The 21,248-nt window shown below is 58.7% G+C and overlaps 1 protein-coding gene across 1 annotated transcript in view; it reads right to left on the minus strand.

Annotated features, from left to right (window-relative positions):
* The window catches only part of PHF21B (PHD finger protein 21B), an 88,833-nt gene extending 68,155 nt beyond the window's left edge, over positions 1 to 20,678 (minus strand). The window contains exons 1-2 of the mRNA XM_039235589.1: positions 20,625 to 20,678; positions 19,751 to 19,816 (exon numbers count right to left, since the gene is read on the minus strand). Of these exons, the coding sequence (XP_039091520.1) occupies positions 19,751 to 19,816; positions 20,625 to 20,678 (120 nt within the window). The remainder of the gene's footprint in view (positions 1 to 19,750; positions 19,817 to 20,624) is intronic.
* Positions 20,679 to 21,248: the final 570 nt, after the last annotated feature.

The following is a 21,248-nucleotide window of genomic DNA, read 5'->3' on the forward strand; positions in this document are numbered from 1 at the left end:
TTCAGACACAATAAAACAGTAAAGACATTTACAGGGTTTTTAATTTTTTTTTCAGGTTTTTATTCATTTTTTGAGAGACAGGGTGTGAGCAGGGGAGGGGGAGGGGCAGAGAGAGAGAGGGAGACACAGAATCGGAAGCAGGCTTGAGGCTCTGAGCTGTCAGCACAGAGCCTGATGGGGCTCAAACCTATGAACCGTGAGATCATGGCCTGAGCTGAGGTCAAATGTTCACTCGACTGAGCCCGCCAGGTGCCCCTCAAACATTCTGTCTTCAGGGACACAACAGAAGAACAAAGACATTTCTACCACGTTTCCAGGACTTAAGGCGCATTCCCAGCCACCTCGCACTAGTTAGAACAGAACCATTGTGCACAGACGTGTCCGACGCACACAGCGCCCCTCGGTCTTCCATCTTACTGAGGAGTCTGATCGGCCCCTAAGTAGCCAAGCCAGGCCCGGCCACATCAGCCCCAGAAACGCGTCTGTCTCCTCTAGTGCAGAGTGGGGACGAGACTTCCTCACGGGATGTGCTGTGACAATAGGTCAGGTAGCCTGGAAGACGCCCACAGCCGCCGCAGGGAGTGGCCCACAAACGGTGGTGGCTCTCGCCCTCGCTGAGGCCACTCCCCGTCGCCTGTATAGCGGCCAGCACGCTCACCACCCCGTATCAGCATGGCCATCACCTTCCTCACCACAGCCACCATCACCGTGACCGTCATCACCACCCCCGCAGTCTGATCCAAATGAATCCGGAGGCGCCTTCCTCGAGGGTGAGCCGAGGATATGGACCCTGGGGGATGAGCAGGGACTTGCTAATGAGAAAAGGGCAAAATGCACAGGCGTTTAGGGTGTCCGAGAAACGGTCAACAGCTCTTCGTCGGGAGAGGAGGCTGAAGACAAGATCTGAGGTCAGATAACGAAAGGCCCGTCGTCAAGGAACTCCTGAGTCTTCTTCAAGCACTAGCCCCCCCCCACAGTGTCCCCTGGAGCCCCAGCCCTGCTTCGGGCAGAGCAGCCCCTCCCGGGACTTGCACCCCGAGCTGTGCTGTGGGCGCCGGGGAGAGAGTAAGGCAGGGCCGAACTCCGGAACGACAACCGTGGGGACAGCAGGAAGACCCGTGCGAGAGGCGAGTGAGGAGGCTCCGGAACATTCTGAGAGCAGCTGAGAGATGAATGAGAGCAGAGGAGGAGGGAAGGAGGGAGAAACAGGAGGAGGGGACTGGCAAGACGATCCGGGGTGGGGAGCTGGGGTGCAGACAAGCCCCACGGAGACTCGGCCTCGGAGGAGAGAGGGTCACGAGACTCGCCTCTCCTGAGCCCTCACCGCGCACGGCCTCACCTCACACTTCAGGCTCCACGACCTGTGTGGCTTCCGCCTCCCGGGAGCCTAAGTGGAAGCGTAATGATGGCCAATACCTCGCTCAAGGTCACAACACTTAACACCGACGGCTGCCGCGCCCCAGGCTGCTACACGGCTGCTCTCGGGGTGATGCACAGCTTTTGGGGGGCAGCTCGTTCACAATTCCACAGAACAGCCCCCCCCAAGCACCGCATCGTCCATCGGCCCAGGGATCACAAAGGTCTCCCCCAGTGGGTGGATGGATGGAGGAGAGAGCAGGGACGGGGGGGTCTGGGACCCGATAGAGGACGTCCCAAACCCAAAACCAAATCTTGCCGATCAAACCCCTCTCTCCTCCCTCGGACAGCACACGCGGGGTGAACGCTGAGCCAGGGTGTGTCATGCACAAATGCACTTTGGCTCAGCCATCGAGGGACTTTGTGCACTTAGTGGGGGCAGGGCAGGGAGAGTGCCCACCAGCCAAGTGACCTCAAGGCCAGGGCCGCACACACGCCGAATCCTCCCACCAGGGCGACGACTGAATCCTGGTCTCTGGGAGCCTGGGCAAAAGGGAAAACTTGGAGTCAAGAGACCTGGGTGGGGATCTGAGCACCGCCATCTGGGAGGCGGGTGACTTGGGAAAGTCCATGACATCTCAGAGCCTCAGTTTGTTCATCTGTAAAATACGGGTAAGAGTGCATCCTGGGGTCACGCAGATGCTTCTGGAATCTGGGACTGCCCCTCGGTCGCTGTGGACCTTGGGCAAGAGTCACTTATGTTTCCTCATCGAAAGTAGGGAGAATCACATGGTGATGCTTCTTAGAGACAATAGAGACAACCAACCACACCCTCCTGGGAGCCGCCACCGTCACCATGAGGCTGTCCCAGAGCATCTGGGACAACTGGGCGCAGATGCTGACAGAGCACGTGCTCTCCTGTCTCCGTCTCCCTCCTGGAGGCTGAGTCTTGTCTACATCTTCATGCTCACCTCTGCCACGTGGCAGGCGCCCAGTGAACTGGCAGCAGTGGATGGGTGGATAGATGGACGATGGATGGATGGATGGATGGATGGATGGATGGATGGATGGATGGATGGGTTGGTGGACGGATGGGTGGGTGGGTGGATGGATGGGTTGGTGGGCAGATGGATGGGTGGGTGGATGGACCGATGGATGGACGAGTGGATGGATGGACGGATGGGTGGGTGGACAGATGGGTGGATGGATGGAGGGGAGGCAGGGTCAAAGGTCATACAAACGCCCACAGGGGTGAACAAGGCTACTGGGGATGATGGTGACGACGGCCACCCCTCCTCCGCAGGCGGGTCCTGAGCCTCGGTCGGAGCGCTACGGTGCAAGCGCGTAGTTACTGAACAACAAATGTTTACTGGAGATCAGGTGAAAAAGTTACCTGAAGAAGAGCTCAACACGCTTGCAGCCTCAGGGGAAAGGGGTTCCCTCCCAACCCGGGCAGGCATGTCCCCTGCCGGTCAGGCCAGGCTGTCTAGTTCCCGCCAGGTGCCCAGTGCAGCCGGGCCAGGTGATGCTCGGGGAGGGGGAGGGGCGGGCCCAGCCCTGCCTCATGCAGCCGCACCCCTCCCCACCTCAGCCCCCCACCAGTAACTGCAGAGCCGAAGAGGACAGGGACGGGGACCGGGGGCACAAAGTAGGGCCCAGAGTGTTGGGGGGTCAGGGACACGCTGCCTGAAGGACAGACAGGTCAAACCCGCCCCTGCAGGTGAGCGGATTTGGGAGCTGGGGAGCACACAGGTGCCCGGGCACCAGGAGCAGGCGGGGACACTTTCTGCAGGACAGAGACCTTGCAGGGGTGAGACGTGGACCCAGATCTGGGGGCTCCAGAGGCCACTCTCACCCAGCCCCTCCCCGCTGCCACTCGTCCTAGGGGTGAAGGGAAGGGAGCGTGCAGAGGGGCCACCTGAGCAGGGCCGGTGTGGTGGCCAGCCACGCCATGGCAGGATGACACCGCTGCCGCCTGTCCCGTGCGCTCAGGGACCTTCGGCTGGCACGTCCGGCCACGTGGCCCGCTTTGGCCACAAGAATGGGGGCAAGAGTGACACGGGACGCAGCCCAAGGTCCGAAGGCCCTGACAGGACAGCACTGAGCAGAAGCAGACACCGGGGCGGGGGCCTGACCAACACGGCCTCCCCGCACCCGGGCCTCCCCAGAGCCGAGCCAGCTCCCCAGGGGGCAGCTTTCCGTCAGAGCACAAAACGGCTGCCCCTCCCCGACTCACTTTGAGGGGGGACAGTTCCATATTCTGTTTATTTACCAAGGAACCACTGGCACCTCCTAGCCCTGCGGAATTTTCCAGCTCGGTGTATAGTAATAACAGGGGTCCAAATAAAAGGACCGGAAAGGTGGCCTGGGGGTGGGTTCTTGCTTTGCTTCTCGTGTCTTCAGAAGGCGGGAGGCGGAGTCAGGATGGGGGGTCTTAGAAGTGTCAGACCTGACCCCCGCCCCCCACCAGACCAGTGCTCAGGAGACCTGGCGTTTCCCACCAGCCACGCCGCCGGGTCCTGCTCCGCCCTGGGCAGAAGTGAGGGTGATAACCAAGCACATTCCCACCCCACCCCCCCCCGCCCCTCCAGAGACGGGAACTGCTGTTGAGTGTGCTTCTCCGAATCTGGAGGTGGGATAGGGTTCCAGGGTGCAAGGCCAGCTCCCCCGTGCCGCTCACCACTCCAGCTCCTGAAGCGCTCCTTCGATGCTTCCCGTTCCGGTAAATACAGACCAGAGCTCTGCTCCAAGGAGGAACGCAGCGCTACCGCAGGTAAAGCACTCGGGTACACAGTAGGCGCAAAATAAGAGATGGTGGTGGGGATGGGGAAGACAGGGTCTCTCTGGACACTCGGGCCCACTCGCGTGGCCCCAGGAGCCCCAGGCCCAGCCCCCCGAGCCCCCAATTTCCCTTCGTGCTTTTTCATTTCACTCTTGCAATCACCCTGTGAGCGGACAGTGACGTCTCATTCCCACTGTATAGATGCAGAAAATGAGGGGGGGGGGCCGTAGGAGGGGAGCCTCCGACTCCAGCCTGGGGCCTCCACCTTCCCACGAGACCAATGGGAGGTTCTGTGCAGCCCAGTCCGTGCCCTTTCCTGCTCACCGTCTACCATGTTCTAGAGCATTCTGTCCCCACTACTGAACGAGAACAGCTCCGGGTGAAGCCCCAGGCTGGCTGTTCACGGCAAGCCCTCCACTTCTGGTGAGCCACCAGCTAGAATGGCACACCCCAGACATCCTGGGGCGGTCCGGATTCAAATATTCACACCAACTGCCAGGTCACACGTTGGGTGAATACAGCCACCGTATTGCTCATGACGGAGCGTGCGTGGCTTCAGCAGCTCCTCTGTCGGCTCCCGACTAGGAAAGGGTGGCCGAGGCTGACACCGAGGGAGCCCACGGCATTCCTGGCACTGAGTTGGCATCAAGAGTCCACCATCTACTCTGATCCCCCAACCCTAACCTGAGGGCGTGACTACCTTCCACTGGCAGGTGGATGGGTTGAATAGTGTCTCCCCCAAATTCACGTCCACCCAAACTCTCAGAATGTGACCTTGTGTGGAAATAGGATGAGGATGTTTGCAGAAGTGATCATGTGGGGCCACACTGGATTAGGGCGGGTCCTAAATCCGATGACTGGGGTCCCTATGGAAACAGGGGAGGACAGAGACGCAGGAAAGACGGCCGCGTGCTGGCAGAGACAGAGACTGAAGGGACGCAGCCACGAGCCCAGGAGCCACCCAGAGTCGGAAGGTGTGCGTGGGACCCTCCTCTGGAGCCTCAGGAGGGACCACCACTCTGCCCACACCTTGATTTCAGACTTCCAGCCCTAAACGGTGACAGGGTAAATTTCTGTTGCTTTTAGGGGCCCGGTTTGTGGCCCTTTGTAACAACAGCCCCGGGACTCGTGCAGCAAACAAGGAAGTTAAGCTTAGAGAAGGCAATTTGGCTGGGTGCCCTGGGGTTCTGGGGGACCCCCCCCCCGGCCATGTCCTCGCCTTCCTTCCTTCCGCTCCTCCCCTGCCCTCCCCCTCGACGGCCACTCCATCTGGAACAATCCCCCAGCCCCACTTACAGGCTGCTGATTACCATGAAAGATTTGCAAACGTCCTCACTTCCACCACATCCAAATTAGTGTCATCACAGGAAAGAAGTCCAGATAAAAATACCCAAACCCAGGGAGCGCCCGGGAGCGAATCAGCACATGTACAGGCAGCCTGAGGCACCGGCATCCAGACCCCCGGCAGCCCAGCGCCAGGAGGGCCGCCCACCTCTCAGGCCCGGGGGCCAGGGTCCCCCGCGTTGCAGCTCGAGCCAGCCAGCGAGGCCTCCACTCGCGATGCTGCGTGTGCCCTTTTCATCCGCCGAACAAAGCCGAAGCGATGCAAACAGAGTCTGGGGGAGAGCGGGCCGGTACATTCTTCCCTCCATCACCGAGGGCCGGGGTGGGGGCCGCGGCCGGGGGAGGGGATAAATTACCCGGCAGCGCGTCCAGCTGCACCAGGATGTAATAAAACGTGTTGCTAAGATACAAGTACCAAAGAAGTTCATTAAAGGACACTTTACACGGAGCCACCAGACTCTTCTCCCTTTAAAGGCTACTTATTTGGTACCGTCCCTCGTGTTTATAATTAGATCGACAGTACGAGAGCAGCGGCCCCCATTCGAGCCCACTCAGCAGAAACTCGTTAATAAAATAACTTCAACAAGGCACCGACTTCGGCTGGCCGCGGGCGGCTGCGGGTCCGTTTTATTTACAGAAATGGATTTGAGTTCTGCTTTCTTATCTGAATGAGAGATGAACGCACTTGAAGAACCGCAGTAGCCCTCTAGCCACGCGAACAACCGTGTTCCCCTAACAGCAGTGACAAGGGCGGGGGTGGGGGTCTCGGGGGCCGCAGAACCGCTGACTCTTCAGGGCTCTCGCGATCAGACATTTGGGCCCTAGCGTCTGAAGGTTACAGAACCTTCCGGGGGCTCAGGCTAGGACTCCCTCGGCGGCTCTGTATTCAATGCTCTGCACCTGGACGCCACGCGAGATGGTGACTGGGGGGCAGGGGTGCGGACAGGCAGTAAATTACTAGATCGTGACCCAGCGCGAAGGAGCCCCAAAGGGGCACTGGCCCAGAGGAGGGACACCCAGCCATCTGCAAGGTCAGGGCGACTGGGCGCCTTGGTGAGGCCTGGACGATGCCCTGCAAGGAACAGGGCACGGGGGAGGGAACTCGGAAGGTGATAGAAGACGCGAGCTGTGTAGGAAGCATCTGGGGTCTGGCTGCAGGGGTGTTCCCTCGGGCGGGCGGGCAGCATGTATAGGAGGCCTTGGTGCACGGCCCCCCTCCACACCTAAGGAGGCTTCACAGAAGCAGGACTGTCCGGCTTCTCTTGAAATATCAAAGGAGCAGGCTGTTGGGAAACAAGGCACGTGGTGTGGGGAGGGGCTAGGCCATGCCGCCCACCCCCCCAGGGCAGGGCACAGTCACCGCCACCGGCAGCAGGGTCCAAGTTCCCGATTCTGCATCAGAGCGCGTGCCTGGTCATAATCAGGCAGCTGCAGGACCCTTGAGGAGCCTTAGCATCTCTGAACAGGATCTCCGTGTAGGGAGAAGCAGCCTGCGGTCCCGCCGGGCTGCCACGGGGGCTGCCGTGCCTCGGCTCATGAGGTGCTGGTTTGGGGGACAAAGGACTCAGAGCAAAGGATCCTATCCCGAGACAGGTCTATCGGGGAATTTCTCCAGATCTGGGAGCCCTTCTGAAAACTTCCAGCTTCTATTCAAAATTCTGCCACCCCTTATACATTATGGCCAGTACACCATTTATTTGTATTATTAGTTTTTAATGTTTTATTTATTTTTGAGAGTGAGCAAGCGGGGGGGGAGGGGGAGGGGGAGAGGGAGGGAGAGGGAGGGAGAGGGAGGGAGAGGGAGAGAGAGGGAGAGAGAGGGAGAGAGAGGGAGAGAGAGAGAGAGAGAAAGAGAGAGAGAGAATCCCAAGCAGGCTCTGAAATATCAGCGTAAGCCCAATGCAAGGCTCAAACTCACCAACCTGAGCCCAAGTCGGGTGCTCAACCAACGGAGCCACCCAGGCGCACCCCCCTGCCGGCCATTAGACAAGCTAAAGGCAGAGGTCAGTCACGCTGGAGAGGACAGTCCCCCACCCTGTCCCATCAGCTCCTAGATCTCCTTCATGCTCACCTGTCACTCTCTCCCTGCCACACTGGCCTCCGCTGGAAATGCCAGGCACACCCCACCTCAGGGCCTTTGCACAGGCTTTGCCTCTGCCTGGAACACACTTCCTGCAGAACCACGAGGCTCACTCCTGCAGCTTCTGCAAGGCCTTTGCTCCAGGGCTGTCTTCTAGACGAAGGGCTTAGGACACACACAGCTCTGTCGCCTTGCTCCCTTCCAGCCCCCCTCCTACACTCATCACCCTGGACCCCCCACATCCCAGCTCCTGCCTTAGATGCAGGGCACGGTGGCTCCTCGTAACCTCCCTGTGACGTGCCTGTTTCCTGGCGCCACAGCTGGAACCAGGTTCAGGACCTCTCAGATCTCTGCCCACAATGATGCCCGAAGCTGTCATCACCTGTCCCGTCAAGCCAGCCCTTGGAGGGGCCTTCCTGAGGACATGTCCCCCGGGCAGTGGGGGCTGGGGGGAGGCTGGCGAAGTGGGCAGAGCAAACTGCATCTGGTGGGGCTGTCAAACTGTAGTTTAAGAACTAATTCCGGCATTTATCTGCGGTGCGTTTATCACCAGTGGGATGAGACGCATTAATCACAGAGAAGAGCTGGGAACACTGATTGTAGGAAATGCTGTTTGTCACTTTGTAACCTGCATCTCACATTAAATTCTCGATCACAGTCTCTAATATGTATATATTTTTAATTGCATTTTCAAGTTCATTTACATGTGCAGATTGGCTTTCTGCCTGAATGACATCAAAGGGAAACATCTCCTCTTTCTCTCTCGCTCCTGCCCTCTTCTCTTTACTGAGGCAAAAAGCCTCTCCCCAAATCGATTACAGTATCACCCGGGGCAGCCTGCAGGGCCCCCCCAACTGCTGTTTCAGGTAACTTTTCACTGCTCCCGCTCAAGAGAAGACACGTCAGTCATTGTTTCCCCTAAACAGGACTGCTCCCCTCCGACGGCATCCCTCCACCCCTCCTCTACTTAGGAAGGTGACTGCCCGCCCAAGGCCAGAACCAGTCTCCACCTCCAGTGTAGACTCCAAAGGCAGGAAGTGCGCAGGGCCCCTTTCTGAACCGTCCGCACCTGGAGGGCCCCAGTCAATCAGGTTCAGCCAGCTTCAGGAATGTGCTGTGCCCTGCCACAGCTGCCGGTCGCCCCCTGGTGCAAATCGGGGGTCAGCTGCTCTTTTTTTTTTTAATGTTTATTTTTGAGAGATAGAGCACAAGCGGGGGAGGGGCGGGGCGGCACGCAGATTTTGAAGCAGCTCCAGGCTCTGCACCGTCAGCACAGAGCCCGACGCGGGGCTCGAACTCCCGAACCATGAGATCATGACCTGTGCCGAAGTCGGACGTGCAACCGCCTGAGCCACGCAGGCGCCCCTGGGGGTCAACTGTTCTCAGTGGTCCTGATGTCACAGGGGACATCTTGTGCGAGACCCGGGCCCGTCACACAGGGGACACCCAACAGGATGCTTCCAACAGAAAACTCCCGTAAAGGAAATATAGTTGCCTGAACAAAAACAGAAACTGGGGCGTGTGGTCAGGAAGACGGGTGTTCCTGGGGGCTCGTTCTGCTTCCTGGGTGCCATCCCCACCCCCACTCGGGATCTCAGTTCCCCACGTGTAACCTGGGGGTGGGCAGAGAGGCCCCGCAAAGACGCCCCCCAGTGGCTGTTGCATCTTGTGCTTTAAGCCACCATGCCCAGTCCGGGGGACACACGCCCTCCACTTCCTCGGAACCCAAGCACACAACCCAGTCCGGCTGTGGGCACCCCAACCCACGGAGACAAAGGCGAGCCAGAGGCTTCCGTCCCGACGAAAAGCCACAGTCGCCTGGCTGCTCTCCAGGGCAGGGAGATCTCTGGGGTGTGGGCAGCCTTCTGCTTCCCGCCCCCCGGGTGATGAAGCGCTGCAGCTACGGGCGCTCCCGCTCCCCGACTGCGCGGCCCCGCGGCGGGGTGGGAAGGACACCGGGCACGCGGGCCGCGCCTCCGCACGAACCCTCAGGACAGCCTAGCCCGGGAAGCAGCGTCCTCCCCGCTCTGAGATACGGACCCGGGCACCTGCCCCTCCTACTGTAGTTACCTGGAGGCTGAGAAACCACTCAGCCTTGGACAAAAAGAAAAAGGGAAAGAAAATCCCTTAAGGAAGCACTGCTTTATGTTGTTTTAACAAGATGGACACAGGTACTGGGGGGGGGGGGACGGAGCGGGACCGCGGGGGACGCCAGCGGGTGGCAGGCAGAGGCTGTGACCAGGACGGAGCGACTGCCCCACCCAACCAGAAGTAACCACCAAGAAAAAAGAAAAAAAAAAATCCAAAGGAAGCGTATTTGTTCTCTTGGAAAACAGAGGCCATTTCAAAATGAGGCGATGCCTCCACATTCAAGTGTGAATCACACGGGAAACAAGAAGAATCCAAGTAAGCACGCCAGGCGGGCCCGGGCGGGGCTCACAGAGCAGGGGGGGTGGGGGCGGGCCCACAGGCCCCTTGCGGGACGGTGGGGTCAGCCGGACTCGTGGCCTCCACGCTGCAGAGGTCTCTCCCTGCGCCCAGCCCGCCGCCCACTCCCCACCCTGGTGCCGTGTGCAGAGACCGGGCCCAGGCCCAGGCCCCAGACCTCAGACCTCTCCAAAGTTCTAGAACCTTCTACTTCAGAGTGAAGCCCCCGCTCCCTCATGGCAGAGCAGCTACTTCTAGTTCACCGGCGCCTGTCTCTGACACACCAACACACTTACTTTCATCCAAACACACGTCCTGGACGCTCTTCGAACTCATGGCCCGAGCGTGCCCCCTCCCCCACTCACTCCTCCGACGGAGCGGTGAAGACCATGAGGCCCAGAACAGTCCCTCTGCTCGCCGTCTGGCCCGCGTCACGTCAACAAGCCAGTCGACCTCTCTGGGCTTCAGCTGGTCCTCAGTGCAATGGAGATTAGGAGCAGGCCTTCCCCAGAGGGCTTTGTGAACAGTGGCCGCTGGGTGCAAGAGAGCCCTCCGAGGCGCCTGGCTCCGGAGAGCATCAGACAGCGGGGCCGGGGCTCGGAACGGAGACTCTGATGCCCTCCAGGTCCCACCTGCTGAGGACCCGGGGGGCTTTCCACGTTGCCTTGGTTGAACCTTCCGACTGCCTCTCCCAGGTCACTTCTTCCGCGCTCACCACGTGCCGGCTCTCTGCCACCCAATCCGCCGCGCGCCGTGTTGCCCATCTTACAGCCCCAGAAGGTGGCGTTGGCTCTGTAACCCCCGTCCGCCCCGCTGTAAAGCCTGTGCTTTAAGCTCCTCTATTACGCACCTCTCGGAGACAGAAGTTAAAAGCCTTCTTGGCAGCGCTCTTCTGGAAGGGAAACCAAATCCAGTCTCGGTTCCTGAAACGGTGTACTTTGCAAACGGCGTACATGCGCTGCGCCCTCCTCTTTCCCTGAAGTCCCCCTGTGTCTGGGGCGAGGGCCTTGGAGGCTGAGCAAACAGATACCCCCAAAGGGCCCTCCCCGAGGCCCCGGGTGTCACCGAAGCGGGCCAAGACACCGCTCTGCGGCAAAAGCCTGTGGGCAAAAGGTGCTTCCTCGGACCCAGCGGCTCCGGCGGGCAGACCAGCAGCGGCACGTGTGGCACGGGCTTGGCCAAGTGAAACGGAAACGGCAGCGAGCCTGTGACTCGGTTCCTGGATAGACAGAGGTGCTGGAGGAGAAACGTGCTAAATCACAGGGCTAATCATCAGAGCCAGCAGCTCTAATGAGGCACCGTGGGATTACCAAAGTTATTATCAGAGTCATCTCACTGAAAAAACTCAAAGCTAATTGAAATCAATTGTACACTTCCGCCAGCAGGTGTTTTCAGAGGCTAAGTCTCAAAGCGAACCTTGCGTCGCCTGGAGAAGTTGGCTCAGTCAACGCCGAGCTCTACCCAGAGCCACAGAGCGTCAGGACGCCCTCCTGTGGAAAAAAGAAATGGCCCGATCCGTGAACAGCGGCGGGACGCAGTGCAAAGGCGGCCGCTTCCACAGGGGCAGGGCAGGCATCAGCAGGTGTCTTCCATGGTCACGGAGGCAGCGGCCACAATTCCCTTCAATCAAACCCTTCGCTTCGTAGTCGACACACATTTTCACATCCCCTCTCTGATTTCATCAACAAGCCGGTGAGATAGCGCTTCCTGCTACACACACCTTACAAACAGGAAACAGAACACAAGGAAGCAAAATGGCTTGTCCAAGGGGACTCAGCCAGATGTGGGGAGCTGGGACGTGAACTCCATTTGCCAGAGCTTAGCTCTGCTCTTTCATGTTATGCTCCACGATGCAAGGGGCCAGTTGGAGATGAGGCAGCGGCTGAAACAGGGAGCACCCTTCTCAATGGTCCCAAGCTGTGGGACCTTGGGAAGCTGCCCCTCCCTGATCAGTCCAGCAGGAAAGATCCACCTGCCCCGTGTCATGGGATCATCCTGACAATCAAATAAAATGACAGCATCAAAGAGGTGACAGAACTGTATCGCCTCTGCTGACAGCCAAGGCAACCCGTGTGCAATCTGTCTCTACGCTTCTCGACAGGTGTGAACGTCACCTCCTCGGCACGGTCCCCAAGCACCCCATCAGAGCACCCCATCCCGTCTGCTGCCCAAGTGAGCCTGGTGGTTGAACATCTCATGCAGACGCCTCACTGGGCTTCACGGGGTTTGTAACTGTGGATACATCTGTCTCCCCAAGTATATGTGAAAATGTTTGCAAACAAAGGCTGGTGAGAGCATTTTGTCAGTGTAAAGTCTTATAAAATGAGACGCCCCTGTTGCTAATAGCGGACCACCCACCATCACCTCCATATCCCCAATACTTGGTGGACACTCGTTAACCGTTTATGGAATAATTAAACAGAGTTATTCCCAGGAGAGATGGCTACATGGCAATGCCAAGCGTAAAAACCAAGTTTAGGCCTGGTACGCCTAGCGCACGCGCTAAGCATGTTTATCTGTGTTATAGACATTCATGTGTGCACAGAGCATGTCCTACAAACACAGCACTGCTCTCACCCCCCAAGCAACGATGGGGGATGGGGTGGAAGGAAGGAGACTCACGTTTTAGGACTCAGATCCATACTGTGAACCTTCCTTCTCAGAAGCATGTGTTGCTTTTACAGTAAAAACTTTTAAAAATTTTTTTAACATTTACTCATTATTGAGAAAGAGAGACAGAGCATGAGCAGGGGAGGGGCAGGGAGAGAGAGAAACACAGAACTTGAAGCAGCTCCAGGCTCCGAGCTGTCAGCACAGAGCCCAACACGGGGCTTGAACCCACAAACCGCGAGATCATGACCTGAGCTGAAGTCGGATGCTCAATCGACTGAGCCACCCAGGCACCCCTACAGTAAAAACTTTTTTAAAAGCAGAATTCTTCTTTCTGTTCTCAATGTTACAGAAATAACGAAAAGAACATTGATCAACACCTTCCTCAGTTAAGATTTTACTTCAGGAGGGGCGCCTGGGGGCTCAGTCGGTTAAGCGTCCGACTTTCGCTCAGGTCATGATCTCGCGGTTCGTGGGTTCGAGCCCCGCGTCGGGCTCTGTGCTGACTGCCAGCTCAGAGCCTGGAGCCTGTTTCAGTCTGTGACTCCCTCTCTCTCTGACCCTCCCCTGCTCACGCTCTCTCTCTCCTAGAAATAAATAAAACATTAAAAAAAAAAAAAAAGATTTTACTTCAGGAGAATGGTAATGATTTTCTTACTTCCAAAAAAAAAAAAAAATCCTCTCATTTTCATTATATAATCCTGTAAAGTTAGTAACTGATTTTTACACACGTTACATAGACTTCGTATATATTTACTGGTACACAGTGACATATTTGTTACTTATTTTACTTAATCACAAAGACAAAAAGTCACTAATACAGAGAACCCTGACAAATATGTGTGTATGTATATATGCACACACAGTTTTTTTTAAAGCACATGAGGGGGTTGTTTGTTTTTGTTTTTTGAGGGAGAGAAAACCAACGCATGAGCAGGAGAAAGGGAGAGAGAGAGGGAGACACAGAATCCGAAGCAGGCTCCAGGCTCTGAGCTGTCAGCACAGAGCCCGTGTGGGGCTCGAACTCACAAACCATGAGTGAGATCACTACCTGAGCTGAAGTTGGATGCTTAATCAACTGGGCCACCCAGAAACCCCTACATAAACTTTTTTTTTAAACCAACTGAACAGAACTGCTAACCAAGTCACCTTTTGGAAGTTTCCAGAATCGCCCGGCCCCCATTAATTTCTCAGGTCAAAGAAACTCTGGGGAAGGCAGGAGGGAGAGGATCACCCAGCGCCCCCCCTCTCTCACAGCCTGTTGGGTGCTGGTCATCCAAGGCTACGGGGCCAGCAGCCTCCCAGCCTCCTGTCCCATGTGGTGCACAGGACCCACCGTCCACACAAGAGCCTCCCCGTGCACGTGACAAACACCTGAGGAACTCACGTGGCCCAGCCTGGCCAGTCAGGGAGGGAGTTCAGGCGTCCTTCTCCCCCCCCCCCCCCCCCCCCCCACCTCCCCCCCCCCCCCCCCCCCCCCCTCCCTCCACTCCCCCTCCTACCACCTCTCTTCCTGTTCTACTGCTCACTCCCCCTCCCTCCTCCTCCCCCCCNCCGCCCACCTGCCCTGGGCACCGCCCCGGCACCTTCCTGACCTATGCGCTAACAGCCCTTGGCTATTTCCGAGTGTAAAATCCAGGCTCTTCTTCAGGACCAGTGATGCCTTCCTCGCTCCGGCCCCAGCTCATCTTCTCTGATGTCTCTCTCTTGCTGTCACTCAAGGCTTCATTGCCAGACGAGTCACGGCACCTGCAGGCTTCTTTAGGCCGTTATCACTTAGTGGGCTTGGCCACCAGCACCTCCTGTCCATGACCCTCGGTGTCCTCAAGGACCCATCCCCCAACCTCCTGCAGGAAGCTGTCCTCAGTCTCCAGGCCAGACAGCGTGACTTTCACAGACCTGTCCTGGGATTTCCTTGCAATGTGGTTATATCGACGCCTTACTCTTTGGTGAGGTTTCCAGGGGCAGGGAGCCGCGGGCCTTACCCACTGCTAAGTTCACTCATTTCAAGCACAGGAAAACCTCCCATTTGCTGCACGCCTACTCCAGCCCAGGGACTCCACTCATCCTCACGCCCGCCTTGTTACAACGTCATCCACTCACCCAACAAAGTGCATTTGGTCCCTACAAAGCATAGGGGAAGGGGGAAAGCAGACAAAGCCACCCCCCTGCACAGAGCTTACGGTCTAGCACTGACAGCAGCCACCAGAAGGAGGGAGACGCTGGCCAGCGCTGTGCAGAGGCAGGAAACCGCTCGAGGTGCCAGAGAAGTTGCCGGAAAGCAACCACGGAGACCGCACCGCCACGTGCAAGAGTGAGGTGAAGAGGGTGCTGATTGAAGACCAAGGAGAACATACCGGAGGGGGCGAGAGGCGACGTGGTACATTACTCATGTGGTCAAAAGGAGGACACAACCCAAACGCTCACCCACCCGTGAACGGACAAACAAAACGTGGTCCGTCCGTAGGACAGAACATCATTCAGACACAACAAAGGACTGAAGTACCAACATCGGCTACAACTTAGATGAGCCTTGAGACGTTACGCTCTGCGAAAGAAGCTGGTCGTAGGATTCCATTCACAGGGGAAGCCAAAATAAGCAATCCCACAGAGACAGAAGGTAGACTGGAGGTTGCTTAGAGCTGGGTGGGGGGGTGGGGAGCGGGTGAGAGCCAAGGGGTTTCTTGTTGAGATGAAAATGTTCTGAAATTGATGGTGGTGACAATGGCAAATCTCTGTGAATATACAAAAAACCATTTAATTGTGCATTTTAAATGGGTGAATTATAGGACACGTGACATGTCCTTCAATAAAGCTGTTTTGGGTTTTTGGTTTTTTTTTTACTTCTCACAGGAGATGCAAATCCTCAATTAAGAGATGATGGTGGGAGTGGGGAGGGGAAGAAGGGGCTCCGGGGGGCAGGGCTCAGATGAGTGTGGGCGGGGGCTTGGGCTGCAGGGCGGGTGGTGAGCGTGGTGGCTGGCGGAACGGGCTGGGTCCTGCCAAGCCTAGACCACATCCTTCCCTTCAGGGGATGGAGCGTAGAGCTCTGCGAGACTTTTCTCTTTAGAATGTAATAATATTTGAAGCATGAGATCTTCGACCCTTAAGTCAGGAAGATGAAAATTTACCCTCCTGGAGAGGGGCAGACTTGAGAAAGCTTGGAAAACGGGACACCCTTTTACCAAAGGACTGTACACAATCGGGAATGTCCCAGAAGACGCCCAGCCCCACAGTGCCTACTTCCAAGGCAGAGTTTCCCTGGTGTCCAACTCGGATAGTGAATCACGGTGAAGACATGATTCAGCGCCCGGGTGCACGCCACATACATAATACCTTTCAAGAAGACATATTTTTATTGCTGCACTTAAGGACAGCCCCTCGGAATCCAGAGTCCATCAAATCGATGGATGGAGCAGCAGGAGAGGCCCCAAGTTCACCTCCGGGGTCTCTCTCCCGAGGCCACACCAGCATGGGCTGCAGTTAACACAGAGGGCTCTTCTCACCCTGTGCTGAAGCTGAACTCCACGGAGTTCAGGTCTAGAGATGCCCGTGACATGTGGCCTCTAAAGGTGCTGAGGACTTCAAAGAGGAAGGGGGTAAAAAAGCCGGCATTTATGACGGGGCTGTTATTTACACGGAAGTGCTGGTTGCTTGACAATTTAGATAAAAATGTTACTGCCTCTCTGCGTGAGCTGCAAATTCATGGCGTAAAACCATTGGAGCAACTAATGGAGTCTTCACACACCATATCTCGTTAAAGACGAGGGGTCCCTCTTCCACGGGCATCAAAAACCCGGCAGCCAGGCACGGCCACGCCTGGGAATGCAGCCTGGCCCAAAACGCAGCACGGACCAACTCTCCACACCTCCCCCTTCCCCCATTTTTTAAAGAAAAAAATATGAACTCCATTTTCACACAGCAAGGTCCTACGGAAGCTGCTTTCCTGTTTATCCCCTAGTCCGTCAATGGCGGGAGCCACACCGGACAGTTATACAGGACTTGTATCTCTCTACTTCTGACCAATAACCAACCTATTTACTTCTACGAGTCCTCGATAAACACCTCTAAACACTTGTCCGTGTTTCTAGACGTAACTGAAAAAATCCCAGTGTCAAGGGCATGAATGGGAAATTGATGGCTGGGCACCAAGAGATATTACTCAGCCGCTATTGTATTTCCAACAGATGTGGATAATGGGGTCATCCGTTCGCTTTACTATCTAGTTCATCACCCACGTATGCACTTTTAATTGAAACTTAACCTTTATATCCCACATTCCAAGAGAGAGCAGCGCGCGCGCACACACACACACACACACACACACACACACACCTCCGGAGGTGGAAACGGTATGAATTTCTTCCCAAGCAAATCTATAAATGAGCACTACCTTTAGTTTTATGTTGAGTTGAAAACAAACTTTAAAAATGCTGGCTTTTTCATACCTGCTCCCACATTTCAGCCACTCCTGGGCAGGTTCTGGGGAGACCAAGCAGAGTCCCGCTGCTCTTCTTCAAGACCCAAAGTGCAGCCCAGAATCCCCTCCAAGAGCTTGTTCCTGGACCTTCCCCCCGCCCCCAACCCCGCCAAGCTGCCAATCACCACCAAACTCTCCCAAGGAGAGAGACCGTAAATGTTAGGTCTACCCAACTCATTTCATAGGTGACCTCTGAAAGATTTCACCCCAGCGCTTGGGAGAGACGAGGCAGCTTTATTGGCATGCTGCACCACGGCCTCAGGCCCCCTCCCCTCCCTCTTTTATGAGCCCTTGTTACATAAAATGCCACAAAGGGAAAAGGAAAAACAACAGACAGTTCCAAACACAAGTTCCGATGGCCAGGCCCAAGGCTGGCTGCTTACCAAATGTTATATTTAGTCATTGAAAAGAGAAACATTTTTAAAAGGCCAGAGAACCAAAGTTTTCCTTGCTTTTCTTTCTTTTTGGACACACACTCACACACACAAAAAGATGGAGGTGCATTCCATTCACAAGCATCTTTCCTCCCCGGAGTTCAAATTTAAAGGCAAAGGCAGCCTGGAGTCGGACAGCTCCTTCCCCTAAGACGCAGGGAGCCTCCACACAGAATTTTCGAATGTTTCTCTGGGCCTCGTCTAAATTCTGGCATGACGGATAATAAATAGCTACTCATTTACTATCACCATAAAATTTTAAACAGCCCTGAAATAGTTGCTACAATACAGAAGAAATGATCAAACCTAAGCGCTGAAAAGCCACTCCAAATACTAAAACTATTACCATGCAGAAGACATAAAGACATTGTTGCAATAAAAGCTGCTGGATGACTGGATTCTCCCTCCCTCTCCCCCTCCCCCTCCCCCCCCTTAAATCGTCCACTCCGAGCATAAGAGTCAACAACTTGCCGTTTTACCCACTGAAAACAGGGCTTAGCAACCCTCAGATACCACACTGTACCGGATGCGGTGGTGGATTTTAAAAAATAAAATACGAGTAAAGTCTCTGATTTGATTCTACACAGTGATGAAACAGCTTTGTGCTCCGCGAGGGTCTTCCGACCCCTCCCCCTCAAAAAATGGCATCAAAGCAATCAAAATGGTAATGCCGGGCCCGGGTCCCCTCCCCCCGCGAACCCCCCGACTTCGCCGGGGCCGCGCGCCGGACCCCCCTCCGGCGGGAATGGAAGCTTCCAGGCCTGGACGGGGGCGCGCGCGGCCGGGAAGGGGGGGGGCCGCGGCCGCGACAGAAAGGGGTTAATGCATTCGCCCCAACCCACCCGTCCAGCCGGCCGCCCCCGCCCGGGCGCGGACCCGCGGGCACAGCCATCTTTCTTTCCGCGACCCCCGGCCCCCTCCTCTCCGGCACGCCCCCTCCCACCACTTTTCAACTTTAAAGACTCGAAATTTGCACCCGGCCTCCGAGTTCTCCCGCTCCGCGGTCGCCGCCACCCCCGCCGATCTCGTCCACATCTCTCCCTGCACCGAAAACCCCTCCGGGGAGGGGGCTCCGACCCGCGGCGCGGGGCGCGGGAAGGCCGGAGGGGCCGTCCCAGCGGCGGGGGCGGGGGGGGGGGGGGGGGCGGCGCTGTCCAAGTTCGGCGCTGGCGGCCGCGGCCGGCATTCCGAAGGAAGCGCGATCGACGGCCAGGGGGCGCGGCGGGGCGGGGGCGGGCCCGCGGAGGGAGGGGCCGTGGGGAGGGGCGCCCGCGCCCCCGCCCCCGCCCCCGCCCGCCTCGGAGCCCCGGAAGCGCCATTGGCTGCGCCGCTCAAAGTTCTCGGCTCGGGCGGCGCGGGGAAGGGGCGGGAGCGCGAGTGCGGGGCGCGGGGCGCGGGGCGCGGGGCGCGCAGGGGGAGGGGCGGCGGGGGAGGGGCGCGGGCGGCGGGGAGGGAGCGAGGGGGCGGGGGCGCGCGGCCGGCCGCGCTCTGGCGGCGGCATCTGTTCGTGGTGCTGAAACCCCGAGCGCTGAGCTCAGCGCAACTAACTCACAATGGACAACTTTTCCTCCCCGGAGGGGCCGCGAGGGGGGCGGGCGGCCGTGCCGCCCCCTCCCCCCCAGCGCGAGGCGCTTGTCGGGAGTCTGAATCTACACCTGAAGCCCAGAGACCAAAGTTGGGGCAGAACTGGGGGGTCCTGGGGGCGCCTTTCTTTTGTTCCCCCGGAGCTGGCGTCAGGTTCCAAGAATAAAAAGTGATGCTGGAGAAGGGGGGGGGGGGTGCCCGGAGAAACGATTCTTTAAATAAGATTCGCCATGGAATCCAGAAACCGCGTCCAAGTAGTTGGGTGTCCAGGTCCTAAAATGCCGCCCCCCGCCACCCCTCCCCTCACACCCGCGCGGAGTGGGGGACCCCCAGCCGGGAGAAACTGCCACATTCCAAAAACATGTCCACCAACTCAAAATGGACGCCGGGCTGCTCGCCGCCTCCGGAGCGCGGCTCGTCCCTTTCGGCCGCCGCCGGGGCCTCGCTCTCCCCCCTCGGCCTCCTGGACCCCGGCTCTTTCTTTCCAGAAAAGGGGGAGGGCGGGCAACTTTGAGGGCTGCAGACAGACTCCTCTGGGAGTCTGAGCGCGCGGCGCCGAGGCCGGCACTTTTTTAGGGGGCTGCCAAAGTGCCGGGCGCCCCCTCCTCCCCACCGCGGGCGGAGTTGGGGGGCGCAGCCTCCAGCTCGCTTACTTGTTTGTCGCTGAGCGCGGCGATCCGCGGCTGCCTTTCGTGGAGCTGCTTCTTGAGGTCGCCGTTCTGCGGAAACACGGGGGAGCGGGCTCAGGCCGGCCGCCCCGGGGGGGTCCAGTGCGCCCCGGGGCGCCGCCGCCGCCCGGCCGTGCGCAGCGCGCCCCAAGTTCCCCGGGCCGCGCGTCCCGGCCGCGCGGGGCCGCTTACCTGTGGCTGCCGCCTCATCGGGGCAGCTCGCGGGGCGGGGCGGGGGCCGCGGCCACCCGGCGGCGCGCCCCGAGCCGTGCAAGTTTGCAGGCAGGGGTGCGTGTGCGAGTGAGTGTGAGTGTGACTGTGTGTCGGGGGAGGGGGGAGGAACAAAGAGCCAAGTAAACACGGCGAGTCCGTGTCGAGCAAAGCTCATAAATATTCAAGTCGCGTCCTAATCTCCCCAACACACACACGCGCACGCCGCAGCGCCGCTGCCGGCCCGGGCAGCAATCCCCGAAACTACTTTTGCAAACTGTGCGGTGCTGCGCCGGGGTGGGGGCCGGTCCGCACTCTCACACAAGCACCCCGGGGCAGGCTCACGAAGGGGCCCCCTCCGGCCCCCAGACCCCTAGTGGAGAAAGAGGAGACGCGGGGCTCAGGTCCCACGGGCTCCAGCCCCCCCCCCCAACTGTGCAAGACTGCAAGAGACGAGGGGAGGGGGAGCCCGAGGGGAGGAGGTGGGGGGCAGCCGAGCAGGTACAAACTCCCTCGTCCGGGAGCAGGCTCCAGCAGGAGCCCTTTCTGGGCACCTCCGGCCCCGCAGACCCCGCGACGCGGGAGAGGACGCCGGGCTGGGGCCCCTGAAGCCCCCCCCCAGTCCTGGCCCGGGGCCCCGGCCGCCTACCTGGTGGCGCGCAACTTCCACGGCGAGCGCCTCGGGCCGGCTCTGCAGCTCCATCCCGGCAACTTGGGCAGCACTTTGCGCTCACTTTGGCCCCGGCTCCGGGGAAGTTGCGCGACTCCGCGGGGCCGCGCGCGGGCGGGGGCGGACCGGGCCTCCGGGGGCAGGGGGGGAGGGGGGGACACGAGCCCCCTCCCCCAAGGCCGAACGGGAAGGAGCGAGGGGGGGGGATTTGGCGAGGGGGAAGAAAGGCGGCCGGGCGCCGCGGCCGCCCCAACTCCTCAGGCTGCCCGGCAAGTTGCGCCGGGTCCCCGGGCCGCCCGCGCTGGCCGGCGCATGGCCCCCCGGCGCCCGGAGCCCCGCGCAGCCCCGCGCGCGCCCGCCCGCGCCCGCCGCCGGCCGGCAGGGACTATATTTCCTCCGGCGCGCGCCTGGATCTCGCTGGGCCGCGGCAAAGTTGTGCCTCGGCGCGATGCTAATTCGGCAGTGCCCGGATGGAGCGGGCCGGGGCGGCGGGGGGCGGCGCCGGAGCCCGGCGGCCCGCCCCGCCCCGCCCCCGCCCCGCCCGCGCGTGCGCACTGCGGCCCTGCCGCGGCCCCGCACCCCGACCGACCCGAGAACAAAAGT

The sequence above is a fragment of the Hyaena hyaena genome, unplaced genomic scaffold, assembly GCF_003009895.1.
Source record: "Hyaena hyaena isolate Hyena2069 unplaced genomic scaffold, ASM300989v1 scaffold_4, whole genome shotgun sequence".
NCBI classification, from domain to species: Eukaryota; Metazoa; Chordata; class Mammalia; order Carnivora; family Hyaenidae; genus Hyaena; species Hyaena hyaena.